We start from the raw sequence: 16,571 nt of genomic DNA on the forward strand, positions 1-16,571 counted from the left end.
GAAAAAGTCTATGTTGTTAGCCTGGGGACATGGAGATGCTATAGTGTGATGCTCATAGAGACTGGGGATGCCTGCAAGAAGGGGAAACTGACCTCTCATTCCCCAATTAGGAAAGTAATGCATGTGTTGATTTGCTCTGCCCCTCCCAGAGTAAGGGCAAGAAAAACTCTAGGAAGATGGCAAGGCAGAGTGAAACCCAGCTCCCCAGTTCTCCTTGCTTCACAGAACACTGAAGAAAGTGACTAGCTAGAGCATCTTCCAGTATCTGCCCCCACAAGGCCAGGACATGGTGATCCCAGCACCAGCTACATTACAGGCACTTGACTATTCTTCCCTTTTCACAGATCCAACACAGGAGAAATGATGGGAATCCAGACGAGGAAAGGGAAACAGGACCCCAGAGGCAGACCACCTCTTGCTCAGACCACAAGCTTAGCAAGCAATAAACTCAGGAAAGCCTTTTAACCAGACATCTATTTTTGCAAATGACAGTATCCCAGACATATCCAAATAAGTGGTGCATGCTAGAATTGTGAACTATGTGCTGAATAAGTCATGGGACAACTTCAATTCAACTTATCCTCTGTCTCATTTCATTCACTCCTACCACAAATGTTGAAGGTTAATTCTATACAAGACTCTGAATTTAACCATTAATAGGTGCATGACCCTCTGCCCTCAAAGTTAGAGAAATTAAGTACAAATTTGCACTCATCAAAAGGCATTAGGTGAGCAGTTTCATAAGAGTTTTCCAAAGCATCAAAGCCACCAAGTTAAAAATCCTAACCATTCCATGAAATATATACAGACACTTTTTGGTCAGTTGAGATAAAGATTTCTCCTGTCTACCTTTTCCATGACTGCTGGTAACTATCTCTGCTACTAAAATTAATTCACCCTTGGTGTATCAAGAAGAGATTCTTTTTTTGTGATTGAAATCCTGGAAGAAAACAGCATAATCCATATTCCCACAGTCTGGGGTAAGCAAAGGAGACTTCAAAATGTGCATCCTTGGAGTGAGGCTTGAAAAAGACAAGGTGCCCGTGACCTCTCTTGGACACTGCCATATGCAATCCAGCAGAGAGGGTAAATAAAGGTGATATGAATTCTGGACATTTCCCCTCAGAGAACATCTTGCTAATAGATGGTCATGCATTATGGGAAAATGAACCACCATAACACCTATACAAAAATTGCAACTGACCTATAGAGCTTAGCAGGCTATCTGAATGAAATAGCATTTAAAAATCACATTTGCAGATCACTATACATAATCATGTACAGTTTCCCTATAATCTTTACAGTGGTTCACTTCAACAACCATTATTGCTTCCTTTATATTTTTAATAAGCATTTTAACCATTTTTTACCATTTTTAGAGTAATACATGCGCAACATGAAAAATTTAGGAAATTCGGCAAGTTGATGGGGTTTTTTTGGTTTGTTTTATTTTGTGTGTGTGTGTGTGTGTGTGTGTGTTTGCACACGCGCGTCTGGGGATTGAACCCAGGGCCTTGTGCATGTGAGGCAAGCACTCTACCAACTGAGCTACATCCCCAGCCCAAGTTGATGTTTTTTTTAGAATCACATAAATTCTTACAAGTACTGTTACAATTTGGTATATTGCCATTTAATCTTTCTAATAGCTATTTGAAATGAATATGCCATAAGCCAACTCTGGTAAAAATCACCAATAAGCTAGGATATAAATGACCATCTGTAATCTTTCAATTATGAACAAGATATTTAACAATTTTGAATATACTAAGAATTAAATTCAGCTTAAAAAGATTAAATTCAATGGAGAAACATTAAATGGTCTGTTTAATGTCTGAATAAGCTGGCACTGCTTCCTTGTCTATTTGTCTTTCCAAAAGCCTAGTAGCTAGAATTAAGATCTTGGTTAACTATTAGTTCAGATACAAATCTCTTTAAACATAGATTTCCTTGATTACTTAATCATGTGTGATTGTGGTAAACAAAAAAAAAATAGTTTTAGCAGGTTTTTTTTCTTGCAAGTGTATAATTACCATTATTTTATCAAGATATTTAATGAGGATTTATTTTCTATTACAATTTTCCATGATAGAAATGCTATTCAATGGTATTAAAAATAAAAAATACTGACTTACCTGATTAAGAAATTATGTAGTCCAACATCAAAATGCCTGTTCAGAGAAGGAAAAAGACAAGCATTTCAACAAAACAGGTTTACAGAATAGTAAACTTGACAAAAAATACATATATATGTATGGATATATATGTATGTATGTATGTATATACATGTATATATACACTCACACAAATAATATATATGCACACATTCAAACCATGATGAAGAAATGAATTACTCCATGGCAGTGATTCTCAAAGTGTGACTCCTTAAGTAGCAGCAGCATTATTGTTGGAAATGCAAATGTCCAGATATAATGATTCAAAATTTCTAGGGATGGGGCCCAGAAATTTATCAAGCCCTCCTCGTGATTCTAATGTCAAGCCATGGCTCTCTGAGAGCAAGGTATCTCAGCAAGTCTAAGCTCTCTAAAAATCAAGGTCATGCAGGTGGATTTCCAGGTACCTTCCACTCTTTTTTCCAATAGAGGAGACCTGTTATAATGACAATTTCCTCAGATACTCATTTCCTCAAAAATAAATGAGACATGTTTAGAAAGCACATAATACTAGCCAACAGCAAAGTGACCCTTGTGAGGTTTCACCCTGGTCTTCAGAGCTTCCCCCAGGTAAAATCCCTGCAGCTTTCCACCTGGAAAGACCCCAGTTTCATAGTTGGGTCTGTGTTGAGCAGGGAGGCGAAAGAGCAGCTCCACCCACCGGAGCCTTTAGTAAGACCTGCGCAATGGTGGACCATTCACATCACAACCCTCCTACTTCACCCAACTGACTTAGTGCACACAAATGGCACTGCCCTGGTTTGTTCAATTAGCTTGCTCCTCCTGAACCATATGCCTTCTCTCCCTTTGTGTGCAATGTTGAGTGAATTATGATGCTCCTGTCCATAAGGCACAGTTCATGCTCAGAATACCTAGAGGATGGTTGTCATGTCCCATCCACAGACTCACTTTCTAGGTTGGCAATCGGCCTGAGGAAGACTGAGTTAATTCTGTCCCTTTGGGCAATGGACACAGGAATTCACTCAGGGTGGGGTTTGACTTTCCAGGCCCTGCCTATCCCTGGCCTTTGGCTCTATCCCTGGAGCAACCCAGCAGGTTTGGCACTTCACCCACTTGACAAACACCCAGTGATTACGCACATTACAATAGGATTTCTTGTGGGATACCTTTAAATGACAAGGTTCTTTTATGCATATAGATAACCTCAAAGCCAAATTAGAAGATACATCATTCACTACACACCTTACCTGAAAAAATTAAAAAATTCAGGAGAAATGGGATTTAAGATACACAGATTCCACTTATTCTAAGTCTTCTGCCCAAGCCATTCTCAAAAGGGAGATATACCTCTACTAGGAGTGGCTGACTTGTTACATTAGATTTTACATTGGCCTGAATGAGAGGCCAAGTTCTTGTGCAATAATATTTAATAAAATTTTCTTAAATAAAAAAATGATCCCTCCTCTTAAAAACCAAGGGTACTTAGCACAGCCACAAAAGTAAATATCTGCATTTCAGGTAGCAAGAGTAACTTTGCCAGATCTGCAATATGGAAGGTAGAAACATGTGCAGCTTAAGACAAAGATTTCCGCTTCCTTCGCTCATCCAAAGTTTATTCAGCTCTTTCAATTACATCAGCTACAGAAGCAACAGACTTATTTCAGGACCACAGGACAAAACAGACATGGAAGGAATCATTACATCCTCAGTATAATATTGGGCTAGGAGGGAGAATAATGAAAAACCGAAAGAATAATAAAAAACCATTACAAGTTACTACTTATTGTTTGGAATGTGGCAAGCACTATGTTCAGTACTCCATATGCATATAATTACTGCTGCAACAGGTAGTGGTACCCAATTCACTGGTGCAGGAACTAAGGTTCAGAGAGGCTAAGTAACTTGCAGAGCACATAGTCAGTAGAAGACAAAGCTAGGAGTTAAATTAAGTTCTAAAAGACAGGAGTTATTTATTCTTCCCAAGTACCCTTCTAAAAGCACAGGCTCTCACTACTTCTCAGTATTGCTAGATGAAAATGGTAGTCATTTTATACACAGATCCCTTCTCACCTACATGATTCTGCTTCTCCCTACATGGCTACCCTGCTCCAGGTAAGCCCACCTTCTTCTGCTCCCTTATGCTCATGTGCTCTGCAGGATCTTGGTATCAGCCAGGCTCTGGAAATTTGTTTCACTTTTCTAGGCTTCATCTTCCTCATTGGGGAAATGAAGAGAACTTATTCACAGGCAACTTATGAGAAATAAGTGATATATGTAAACATGGATTAGCAGAGTACTTGATACACAGGAAGTACTCAATAAATGTTCATCTCCTTCCTTATTTTAATGGAGCTCCCAATAACTCAGTGAGAGAAACTAATTGTATAAAAGGGACATAAGATGACTTACATTGTGGCCCAGAAATAGAAAATACTCTTCCAGGGCCCACCCAGGGCAGATAGAAAGCTGAAGGCTTGGGAGGGGCAGGGCCTCCAAGTGACCAGCACAGAGCTCAGGAAACAGCAAAACTTGGAAGGATCAGGCAGATCTTGGAAGCAAGCATGAGAGTCAGCTGAGATCAGAGGGATGACCTCATCCTGTCTGCCCCAGACACATGCCAGTGCACACACCACTGTATGCATAGGGTCTACCTGCACAGAAGTGAGGGACTGTGACACATGCTGCCTCAGACTCACTCTCTCATGCATGTGTGATTGATTACAGAGGGAACTAGAGACTGGAGCAAGAAGGGGGATGTGTGCTTATGATAGGAAAGCATAAAAAGAATAAAGAGTTGACAATCCCTTGAAAACTGAAGTGAAATGGAGAAGATCATGGGTAGAATTAGCATCAGAAAATGAGACAGGAGAACATTAAGAGGAGGAAATCAAGGCTTGCTCAATGGCATATGCTAGTCTTACATCTTTACTGCATCTATGTTGACACTCGTTCTCTCATTCAATAAATACTTTGTGTCTTCTACGTCAGGCAGGTACAGAGGTGAGCATTGTAACAAGGCCCCCAGCTCTCATGGGGCTCACATTCTGGTTGGAAGAGGTAAACAAAGCAGTGTGTAAATAAATTATATCTGATAGCAACAAATGCCAGTGAGGCAAAAGGATAGCGTGACCAGCCCCCACAGAGGCTCAGGAAGACCTCCTTGAGGGGGGTATATTTTTTCTGTACAGTTCAAGGACAGCTGTACAGAAACCAGAGGAAGAATATTCTAGAAAGAAAGACATCTAGGGTATGGAAACAAGTGGGAAAGTGGGACTCAAACTGAGAAGGAATGAAGCAGGCTGGAGTTGCCAAAAGCAGGACAACATAACCAGAGCATGGTGGATGAGAGAATGGGGACAGGCTGGGTTTGGAGAACTGAGGAGACACCTGATAGGGCCTTGGGCATAAGAAGTTTTAGTTTTACCTGAACATCGATAGGGTAACATAACAGCAGAGCGAGTTCTTAAATTTGTTTTAACTTCATTCTTCGGAGAGATGGAGGTGGGGGGTGGGGCATAGCATACTTCTGATGTAGGACAGAGGAGCCTGGACACCCGAGGAATTAGTAGGAAGCAGGTTTATTAGCTGCAGCCGGTTCAGAGTATGGCTTGTGCCCCCCAATTTTTTCTTCTGATCAATGAGTCTAGAAATTCTTTGAACTTTATACCTAGTGGGAAGAGGGGCTTGGAGGTTTACAATTTACATAAAATTATTTAGTCTACATAAAAGTATTTCTTTTCTTTGAGTTCACAGAGTACTCTTTGTCTCATTTTTTTAAGATTAGTCAGAGGATTTACACATTTTTCCACAAAAACAGAAGTAACATGAAATCCAGGGACAAACAGCTTTTGCAAGACAGAGCAACAGAAAATAGGAAGTCTAACCACATTTAAGCTCTTTTGCAGAAATCTTTGCCGATATTCTGTTGAAAACAACAATTATATTGAGGGTCTCTGGAGAAGCTTAATTAAGATTGTTTGATTTATGCTTCTAGAATGTCACATTGGGTATCTCACAGACAATGAATGGTAAGAGAGGAATTGGGGCAGGGAGATGACAAAAGATCACTGCAGTATATCGAGAAATAACCAAGTGCGGCAGGGGTGGATCCAGATATGATTCTGTGGTACAAAAAGATTTATTAATAAACCCACGCAGGTGTGTGCGGGTGTAGCAGAGCACCTCTAAAATTAAAAGCCCCTATCTTCCCAATTTCCAGATAACCAGTATTCCTCCATCCCAGCTTCCTCATACTGAGGATGGAACTGAAAAGATGTCCTTTTGGCCCATTGGTGGGCATCAATGGAACTGGAATTATGAAAAATATCTGGCTAGCATAGCCCGATTAAATCTATACAACTACATTTCTCCACCCCCCTATATATTTTAACCACTTCCGTAGGGTGGAATGAGGCAGATTAGCTACCTTCCCAATTTGAGGGAGACCGATTGAATTCCCTTTTCCTTTTTATATTTTTTCTCTTGTTTCTGATGTTGGGCAGAGAAGTAACCAAATCATCTCTCAGAACCCCAGCAGGACCTCTGGCTTGGGGTATTGGTAACGGGGAAAGTTGGGAAAATAAGGGAAAGAGAATAACCTTTAAAACAGCTGTAAGTGCCTCATATTGTTCAATTTCAAATCAGGAAACCTAAAATGAGAACTTAGCAGATCTTTGACTTTCTATGGGACCTCCAGAGTAATACCTGAGGACCCACGCTCAGATCAAGGGAATGAAACGGTCCTCAGACTAGCTTAATTTGGAAATGTTTGCCTGCTGGGAGGGCTATAAATCACAGCTACATTTTTCTTTTTATAATTTACTTCCAGTGGTAAAATACACAGAATAAAATTTATACACAAAAATTTTTTTAAGCATTTGTAATAGTACATGTCAATGGCATTAAGTACATTCATATTGTGTTAGAGATGTACCTTAGTAGTACAGTGCATGCTTAGCATGCACAAGACCATGTGTTCAATTCTTGGCACAAAAAAAAAAAAAAAAAGGGGAGGGGGAAGTATATTCACATTACTGTGCTACCATCACTGTCCTTCATCTTCAGAACTTTCCCATCTTCCCAAACTGAAACTATGCCCATTAAATAATAAGTCATCTTTGCTGCTGCCCCAGGGCCTAGCAACCACCATTCTTTGTTTCTACAAGTTTGACAATTGTCTGTACCTCATCTAAGTGGAATCATATGATGTTTTCCCTTTTGTATCTGGATAGACACAGGTTTTTTAAAAAACAGATTTCACCTAACTCATACCAACATCATCATTCTCTTAAGATCCAAAGCCTCCAGAATGATGTGGTCAGAACTTTGTCTTCCATTTCCTGTTGCCCTGTAGCATGAAGGGAGTGGCCAACCAACAAAAGTCTTCCTCCTTCTCTACTATAACATGTGGTCCAACTACTGGACACTAAGCTTTATCACCCCATCCATCCAGTATTTAAAAACTAAACATTCAAAATTGCATTCACGTGGTAGAATCTAACAATCTCTGAAAAGCAAAATTTTTCTTCCTTATATGACTAATGGCCAGGAAATTATCCATTCTTACAATACACATGAGAGATTTCCACTGGAAAGCACATTTTAGACTTTGAGTTACGTCTCAATGATAATTGTTTTATAACCAACTGATGCATGAAGGTTTCAACCCAGAGTGTCAGTCTCACTAAGAACTAATATTCTAACTCCAGACACAGGTCAAAGAATAGACTTCTCATAACCATCTCTAAATGTAAGAGCCTTCATGGAGACTACATAATATGGTAGAATTCAAGCAAGTTTTAATTTAATCCCGCCTCCCATCTTCTTTGGATTATGTGGAAAAGAAAGGCAAGGCTTTCTAAGAGTAAAGGGTTAGAGTTTCTCACTGTGAGGGCAGGGCACAACATACAGTGTAGAGGTGAATGTTAGTAATCTTGGTCCACACACATGCAGTTCTCAATATGTGCCAGCCACTCTTCTGAGCTATACACATATACACAGCAAGTGTTTGAAACAATGCTACAATGTGAGTGCTATTATTATCCCCAATTTTCAGAGAAATAAATAGGCATAGATAAGTGACTGTCCAATGGTCACAGAGGTAAAGCCAGCATCTGAACTCAAGCACACTCCATCAGTCTGGAGTTCCCCAAGGAAAGAGGGTCCCCTTTACTCACTGTGGCAATTCAGGCAGATGCAACAGCAATATAGACCAGGTGCCTAGCATATGTGAGGCCCTGGGTTCAATCCCCAGCATAATTGAGAGTGATCAAGTATTCAGAGATCAGGCTGCTCACCAGCCTTTTCTAAATATATCAGGAAAAAAAATTTAATAAGGTATTCCCAGGAGTGCAAGAGTAGTTTGATATTAGAAAATCTGATAAGTTATCATAAAACTATTGAGAGAAATCATTTTATCATTAATTCAGAAAAGGCATTTGATGAGACCCAATATCCATTCATACTAAAATGGCATTCAAAATTTTAGTTGTTGGCATAAAAATATATGTATGTACTTCAGACCCCAAAATAGCATATTACATCAAGGGACAATATTATCGACTTTTCTACCAATGTCAGGAGTAAGACAAAGAGGCCCTCTGTATCCACTATACCGAATTCTCTGTTAGAGGTGCTGGCCAATGCAGCTAAAAAAGCGCTCAAGTCAGAAGAGGCAAAGGAATGAAAGAGGAAAAAGTAGAATTCCCCTATGTGCATATGATATGATCATGCACATGAAAACCCAAAGGAATTACAGAAAACAAAGAAATTTTAATAGGTTAAATATCAACATGCAAATAGCATTGATATTCAACTTTAAACTAGTAGGAAGAGAAAACCCTATTAGGATAGAAAAATACTGAAATACTTAGATACAAGCCTGAAAGGTATCCATACCTATGATCAAGTTATAAAACCTACCAAAAAGACACAAAACTAGACTCAAACTAATGAAAAGGCATAAAATATTTTTGGATAGGCATAAAAATGTCATTTTCCTCAAATTAATTTATAAATTTGATCCCAATAAAAATACCATCAGGATCTAAGTGGACACCTCTGCAAATTTATTATAACATTCAATTGGCAGAATAAATAAGAAAAAGTCAGGGAGACTCTGGAAACAGCAAAAAAGGAAAATTAAGCCCATTCATCATTGGAACATAGTACTGAGGATTTCTCATTAAAGCAGTGCCATGCTGGTACATGAGCAGGCAGAACGAGTGAAACAGAATGGGATAATCCATGAATAGACCCAATGATAGCCAAAAACTTTAGTATTAAGGCAGCATTTCAAATCAGTGGGTCTGGCCAGCCACACATGCAAATGTCACACTGGATCCAATTCTCATACCTCATAGTGGGAAATAATTTTAAGTGGATCAGACATTTAAATGTAAAATATGAATTTATTCAAGTACTGAAAATATTTTTTGAAGGGGAGGTGAACTTCACCACCTGGGAGTTGATAAAATTCACTCAAAACTCAGCCATCAGAAAGTAGTAGTAAAATTTTCAACATTAAAATTTAAAAAAGATAACCTATCTCCTATATGACCAAAAATCATTAAGAAAAAAATAAACTTAGAGAACACTACTTAGGACTTCTAAAACTAAAGAACAGGCTAAGAAAAAGAAAAAACCTACAAAATGAGACAGAAAAAAAGACATGCAAATGGCCCTTTAACACATGAAAAAATCTTGTTCATACTAAGAAATGTGCAAATAAAACAATACCGATTCTATCGTATTTTGTTTTTTGAGATGAAACGGTATCACTATGTTGCCCAGCCTGGCCTCAAATTCCTCAGCTCAAGTTACCTGACCTCCGAAATAGCTGTGACTACGGGTATGTGCCACCACACCCAGCTATCATTTGGATCTTGCCCATCTCCTAAAGGTCTATGTAATGAAGGCATGGTAAGGAAGGCTCTTAGTGCCATTGGGAGGTGGTGACACTTTAGGACATGAGTCCTAGTAAAAGGAACCTCGGGTCACTGAGAATATATCTTTGAAGGGGATTGTCGAACCTAGGTCCCTTCTTCTCTTTGCTTCCTGTATGCCATGAAGGGAACAGACCTCTTCTACCACACACTCCAGCCATGATACATTGTACCACCACAGGCCCAAAGCAACGGGGTCATGCAACCACAGACTGAAACCTATGATACCATGAACCAAAATAAGTCTTTTCTCTTTTTAAGTTGATCATCTCAGGTATTTTGAAAGTTACGGGGATGAAAAACTGATTAACTCAACTGTATTTCTCACCTAAACTGTCAACATTCTAAATTTGGCAACATCCTGTGTTAGGGAGGCTGTGGGAAAATAGGTAGTCTCTTACTTTGCTGGAAGAAATGTAGAATAGTGTCATCTCTGAGGAAACGCCAAATGGTGTCATCGCTAGGACAGAAAAGTTGGCAATAAGCCAATTACATATACATTCTCCCTGCAATGATGCAATCTCCTTGGTAGGAAACCATACCAAAGAAACACTATCACTCATGATATAGAAAGTTGGGAACATTGGCTCTGTCATCTTAATGTTAAAAAAAATATATGCAATCTTTAGAGAGAGGAGGTTGCATGATGATCAAGCAGTCTATGGGCAAGGAAAGCAGGCTCTTCCCAGGAGACATGGACCCCTGTGGCAGGGCATGAAAGTGACACCAGGTACCACACAGGCAGATAAGAATTCAGCAAAACATTCAACAAATGGTTAAAACCCAAATGTGTTCCAGCATGAAAGTCTAAAGCCCCAGACAGAGGAGTGCTCATATCTGTTCACACACTTTTCTCCTTGGGCCTTCATCCAGCACTTTTAAGACTAGGGGTAAAGACTAGACTTGACGGCAGTTTTTGTTTGTTTTTTTGGCAACAGTAAAAGACTGGAAACTATAACTTGAATCTGGAATGTTCCCCCAGGGGCTCATGCATAAAATGTTTGTCTCCTGCGTGGCACTTTTGGAAGGTGGGGGAAACTTGAAGAGGTGGAGCCTAGTGGCAAGTCTTCCAGTCACTGGGGGAGGGGGTGGGCATTGGAAGGATTGTAGGACCCTATTTCTTCTGGCCTTGTTTTTACTTTATAGCTAGGAGATGAGCAGACTGCCCTGCTGTGATGTGCTGTCTTGCAGTAGGCCTGAAAACCATCATGAACTGAAACCTCCAAAGCCATGCATCTTATATGAAAAATAAGCATTTGAGTGAATATCATTAGACATCCAGCTTTTTAGCATGGTAAAAAATATATATATTAAAATATAGAAAGTCAAAGCAGGTAAGAAAAAACTTGTTAATCCTATATTTGGGTTGGAAATAAGAATAAATTCAGAATTGTTTTTCTTAAAACAACTGCCCTCCCCACTGTGTCCACTGAAAAGGTGTAGGGGGGAAATAACCAATCTAGTAGCAATGAGTCTCCTTAATCTTGGATTATGGTTTCTAAAACCCATCCAACAAACTCCTTCCAGAAATAGAAGATTCCAGTGTTGGACAGCAAATGTACAAGAACAGATCTCTGGAACTGACTTGGGTCCCTTCTAAAGAACTCAGAAGTGGGGCTGTGATTTCAGAACACAAGCAAACCAGTGAACTCCAGAAATATCTTCTGATTTAATTTTCTTATATACATGCAAAAGGTCCCTCAGGAACTAAAATTGGAAGAAAATGAGCAATTTTCTTTTTAGCACTCTATGCCAAACACTGTGCTAGGCCCTCTATATTATCTTTTAATTCTCATAGGAACCTATTTTTCAGGGCTCTTATTTTAAGAAGCCTCATGTCCTTATTCCTAGTCACATAACCAGTAAACTGCTGGTTCAGGATCTAGTACAGCATATCAAATGCCAATGTTGGTACTCTTTCCCTTCCTATATTCAGTCACTCATTATTTACCACAAGCTTAATATATGCCAAATTCTGGGGATTCAGAACCACATAGCATACAACCTCTGCTCCAAGGAGTAGAGAGTCCAGTAAAGAGATGGCAAAAATCAACAAGAATTTCAATATGGTATAATATTCTCTTGGACTATAAATTCCAAGAGAGCAAGAACCAAAGCCTAGAACCTACCAGATCCTCAATAAATATCTACCGCATAAGCCAAACACTGGGCCAATCTAGTGGGTGAACAATATACACTGTAATAAGACCCCAATGCCTCTGTATGCTCTGGCAATTAGAATGGTACCCTGCAGATGGAAGATGCTCAAAAGTGGTTATTTAATACATCAATTATTATATATAAAAGCATAAAATAAACAAGAATGTGTTTATTCTTCTGCAGTAAGAAAGTTACTAAACTCAAGCACAATTTTTCTTGTCACCTAGTAAGAAAATAATCTTTCGCGGCTACTAACACACAGAAAGCCAGGATTTCCTTATGGCGAGATATAAGGAACATCAATCCTATGTAAATTCTTCTTGGTTCCTCCAAGAAATAAAAAATTGGAAATCCTGTGTGCGTATCTGTGAGATATTCAAGATTCTGTTGCCTGAACATCAACCGACAGCAGCAATGGGAAGGTAGATTTCAGTTTGATATAATAAACTGCAGTATCCACAGGAGGCTGTAAACTTCCTGTTACTAGATGAGCATGAGCTCAGGTAGCACAGGGTGTTGAGAGGAGACTTGGAAAACTGAAAGGGGTCACCTTTAAGATCGTTTCTAGCCTCAGGCTTCTGAATCCAAGTTCCAGGGACATTTAAAAAAACATTTCCAAGTACCAATGCTCACTCCCAGAGCCTAGGCTCTCGTCTGATGACTATGTCAGTGGATTAGTAGACTGTGCCTGGGCTCATGCACCTGCTGTGCCCCTGATGGTTTATTTATTATAATTATGACTGCCATACTCATTAGAGCCTCACAGTGCACAATAATGAGGCTTGTGGAGCCTTGTGGTGCTGCCCACACTCGTAGAGCATGTGGGTTTATGTGTCATTCCATTTAGAGGCGACTGTGACAAAGGAACCTTTACACTTCACAGTGCATGTCCATGATAGAACATGGGCCAGAACCCGTGGTTGGTTCCAGGACTTGTTCTGGACTACCATGCTGCCGGCCCACCAAGTCCTAGTCCTTCCTCCCAGGCCGAGTTTGGCCGTTTGAGAGCTAGACATTAAAAACAGCAATGAATTGTGGCCAAAAGCTGCAAATGCCAAACAGCTAGTGAGGACAGTTTTGGAAGTCCTTGTTATGGCCACTTAGCATGACACATGAAGGGTGATATTTATACAAAGTACCACATTCAGATCATAATCCTTGCCTTTGTCTCTTCAATTTACAATCATCATAGTCTTTCAGCTGCACGGTCATTTATCCCATTGGTAGGCTGCCGGAGTTTGGCTTTCACATTCCTGCCTGGAAACCGACTTAGACAACTGGGGGTAAAAACTAAATCAAATCACTGAGAAAGTTTACCCCTAGACTCAAGACGCCCTGATTAGCACTGGACTATCTGGCTTAATTTCAGAGAGCAGAAAAGGCCTTAGAGCTGAGCTAATCTAACCCTTCCCTTGATTGATGAGAAAGAAGGAGGAGGAGGAAGATGAAAGCATTTGAAACCCATCTAGTGTTACTGTGTACCAGGGTCTATTGGCAGAGCTGAGCTAGTCCATTACACTCCAGCTCTTTATTCGAGGTGCCCCAATGCTGCCTTGTCTTAGAAAATAGATGTTGATTGAGGCTAAGAATGGCTGAGGCAGTGATTGGGACAAGCTTCCCCATGATATCCTATGCTAACTGGCATCATCATCCATGTCCAGTTCAACATGCAAATGCTTGTGTTTTTTTGTTTGGGGGGGCTTAAGTTACCTAGTAGACATTTGTTTTTCAGTTTGAGAAGAGAACTGACTTGCTTTGGAACTCAGATCTCACCCACTGTGTCCAGTTCTAGTAAAACAATCAACTCTCATCCCTACCTTCAGTAAGAACATGAGCAAGGCATGCAGGCTAAGCCAATCACTGAGGTTGATCTACCTCAGGCATTACAACTTGGCATGACCATGATATCACTGCTAAAAAAAAAAAAAAAAAAAAAAACATTAGGGACTGGGGCTGTGGCTCAGTGGTAGAGCACTTGCTTAGCATGTGTGAGGCACTGGGTACACAGTACCACAAATAAAATGACTTACATGTTAACTTAATTTTTGAAACGCATTCCTCATTTATGTTTATAATTTCTGGACTAATACAGATTTCTTTTTATTCCAAAGGAGATCTCATGGGAACATAAAATGCAGCTATAAAGAGAATCTTAATTGTTGGCTTAGGGCTATGGATAAGGATTCCTTTATATTGATGAAATTAAAGCACCTATTATTGGGGTGGGAAGAATCTTGCACTTTAAAAATATGCGGTATCCAGCAGCTTGGGGAGAAGGTCTCAGATCCAGGATCCAGCAAGACAGAACACTGGATATGCCATTTTTTTTTTTAACTATTCTATTCTTCTAAGAACTAACTAGCCTGTAGCTCAAGGGTGAAAGTCTATGAAATTACACTTCCCAGATTCTCTTTCAGCTGATTTCTTATTAAGTTTTACCAGAGTTGGGAATATTCAGAGATGTCGGACACAGATTTTTTTCTAGCCACTTCTACAATGGAGGCCTCCCGAGACCCTACTTGGACACTACAGGCAGCTGAGCTCAAGTTGCAGCAACTTCCGAACAGCCTTCCCAGCCTTCACCCGCCCACACACCCCCAACAATGATGAGCATGCGCTTCTGGTTCCCTATACTGAATCCTCACCACTCAAAATACCTAGAGTGGTTTTTTTCTTCCTGGCCAAACGCCAAAGCAATAGATAGATAAAAGATGGCAAAGGTGCTGGAGCAAAAGGGAGAGGGGAGGTGACAAGGATAGAGACATGTGTGCCTGGCAATTTGAAGCACCTGAAAAGGGCAGAATCTAGGGAGAATAAGTCTATGGGCCACAGTCAGAAGAGAGGAGAAATTCATTTATTTAATATGTAAGGTGGCCTACTATAAACCAAACATACTAGATGCTGGGGAAATAAAATTGAATATCAGAGCACAGTGTCCCCCCAAGGATCCAGTCTAGTGGAGGAAATTTAAGAAATACCAACCAAGTTAGAAAATACAAAATAGGAGCCGAGCCTGGGATGCTGTGGAGCTCATACAAGGGTGTTCCTATTACACCAACATAAGGTAGGGCAGAGGAAGGACGCAGGAAGGGTTCCCCAGAGGAGGGGACACTCTCACTGGGTTTTGAAGAATGCATAGAAATTAGATAGCCTGGTGGGAGGTATTTCCCAAGCAACATGTCCATTCCAAGTACTTAGATTCCTGAAACTGAAAGCCAACTGGCAATGTCCCCCACAGAGCACCTAATGTTACTGATATGAAGGGGAGCTGGCTCCTAGGCCAGAGGAGATGGCAACGGATGCTCTCATCTTTCTCCCAAGCAACACCTGCAGCAATGAAGTCCACAGGACCAGAAGCAGCAAGATAAAGGGGAGAGAAATTCACATCCCCAAGGCAACTATAGATAGTGCCCTGCTGATCTTTTGGCTCAGGCTGCCTTTAACAACAGAATATTGAGCATTTCCAAAGAAAGAACAAGGATATATGACTTTTGCACTTCCCCCCGATTCAGGACTTAAAAAAAAAAAAAAAAAAATCAGGCCATGCCTTAAGATGATGGTTGGGTTCTAAAAGCTGGGCAATTAGATAATATTGTTAAAAATGTCATCAGGTCACAAAAAATTAACACAAAGCAAATGTTAAAACTGTTAACACGCTGGATGCTGTGGCACATGCCTGTAATCCCAGCAGCTCAAGAGACTGAGGCAGGAGGATCACGAGTTCAAAGCAGCCTCAGCAGAAGCGAGGTGCTGAGCAACTCAGTGAGATGGTGATGTGGCTCAATGGTCAAGTGCCCTAGTTCAATTCCCAGTAACAAAAAAAAAAAAAGTATACAATCCTAAAAGTTGAACATCTTCTCAGCTCTCAGCACAAACATATTTACAATTGGTTATCTTATTAAAAATCCATTCTACCCCATGGCATTTCACTGTGAATACAACATTACAATGCATGATTATCTGTGATAGGTATTTGATGAATCCCTTCAGTATAGTTTGAAAACTTGCCGTTGTATGATCACCTCAGCAATCTGGTTTCATCTGTCAGAATAGGTGAACATTTAGCTCTGCCACTGTTAGAAACCCAAGGCCAACAGGTCTGAAAAGAAAGACTCAAGTGTATTTAACTGGGGTAAGTACACAGGTTTTTCCTCTCCTTTTTATAATGAAAAAAGGTTCTTATAACCAAAATTATTTTTTTTTAAATGCCACTGTGTCTAACAATGATGCATAACAGATTTTTAAATAAGTTCAACGTGTCATGCTCACTAATTTATAACCTCTCCCATCTCAGTTTTATTTTCATTCTAATGAAATATAGGCACCTTAAGAAGAA

At 40.0% G+C, this 16,571-nt stretch overlaps 1 protein-coding gene across 3 annotated transcripts in view; it reads right to left on the reverse strand.

The window, feature by feature from the left end:
- The window catches only part of Hhat (hedgehog acyltransferase), a 330,730-nt gene that overhangs the window by 152,730 nt on the left and 161,429 nt on the right, over nt 1-16,571 (reverse strand). For all 3 annotated transcript variants that reach the window (XM_048809436.1, XM_048809435.1, XM_048809437.1), the window contains exon 9: nt 2,133-2,168. In XM_048809436.1, coding sequence (XP_048665393.1) covers nt 2,133-2,168 — 36 coding nt within the window. The remainder of the gene's footprint in view (nt 1-2,132; nt 2,169-16,571) is intronic.

Source organism: Marmota marmota, unplaced genomic scaffold (assembly GCF_001458135.2).
Source record: "Marmota marmota marmota unplaced genomic scaffold, marMar, whole genome shotgun sequence".
In the NCBI taxonomy this organism is placed as follows: Eukaryota; Metazoa; Chordata; class Mammalia; order Rodentia; family Sciuridae; genus Marmota; species Marmota marmota.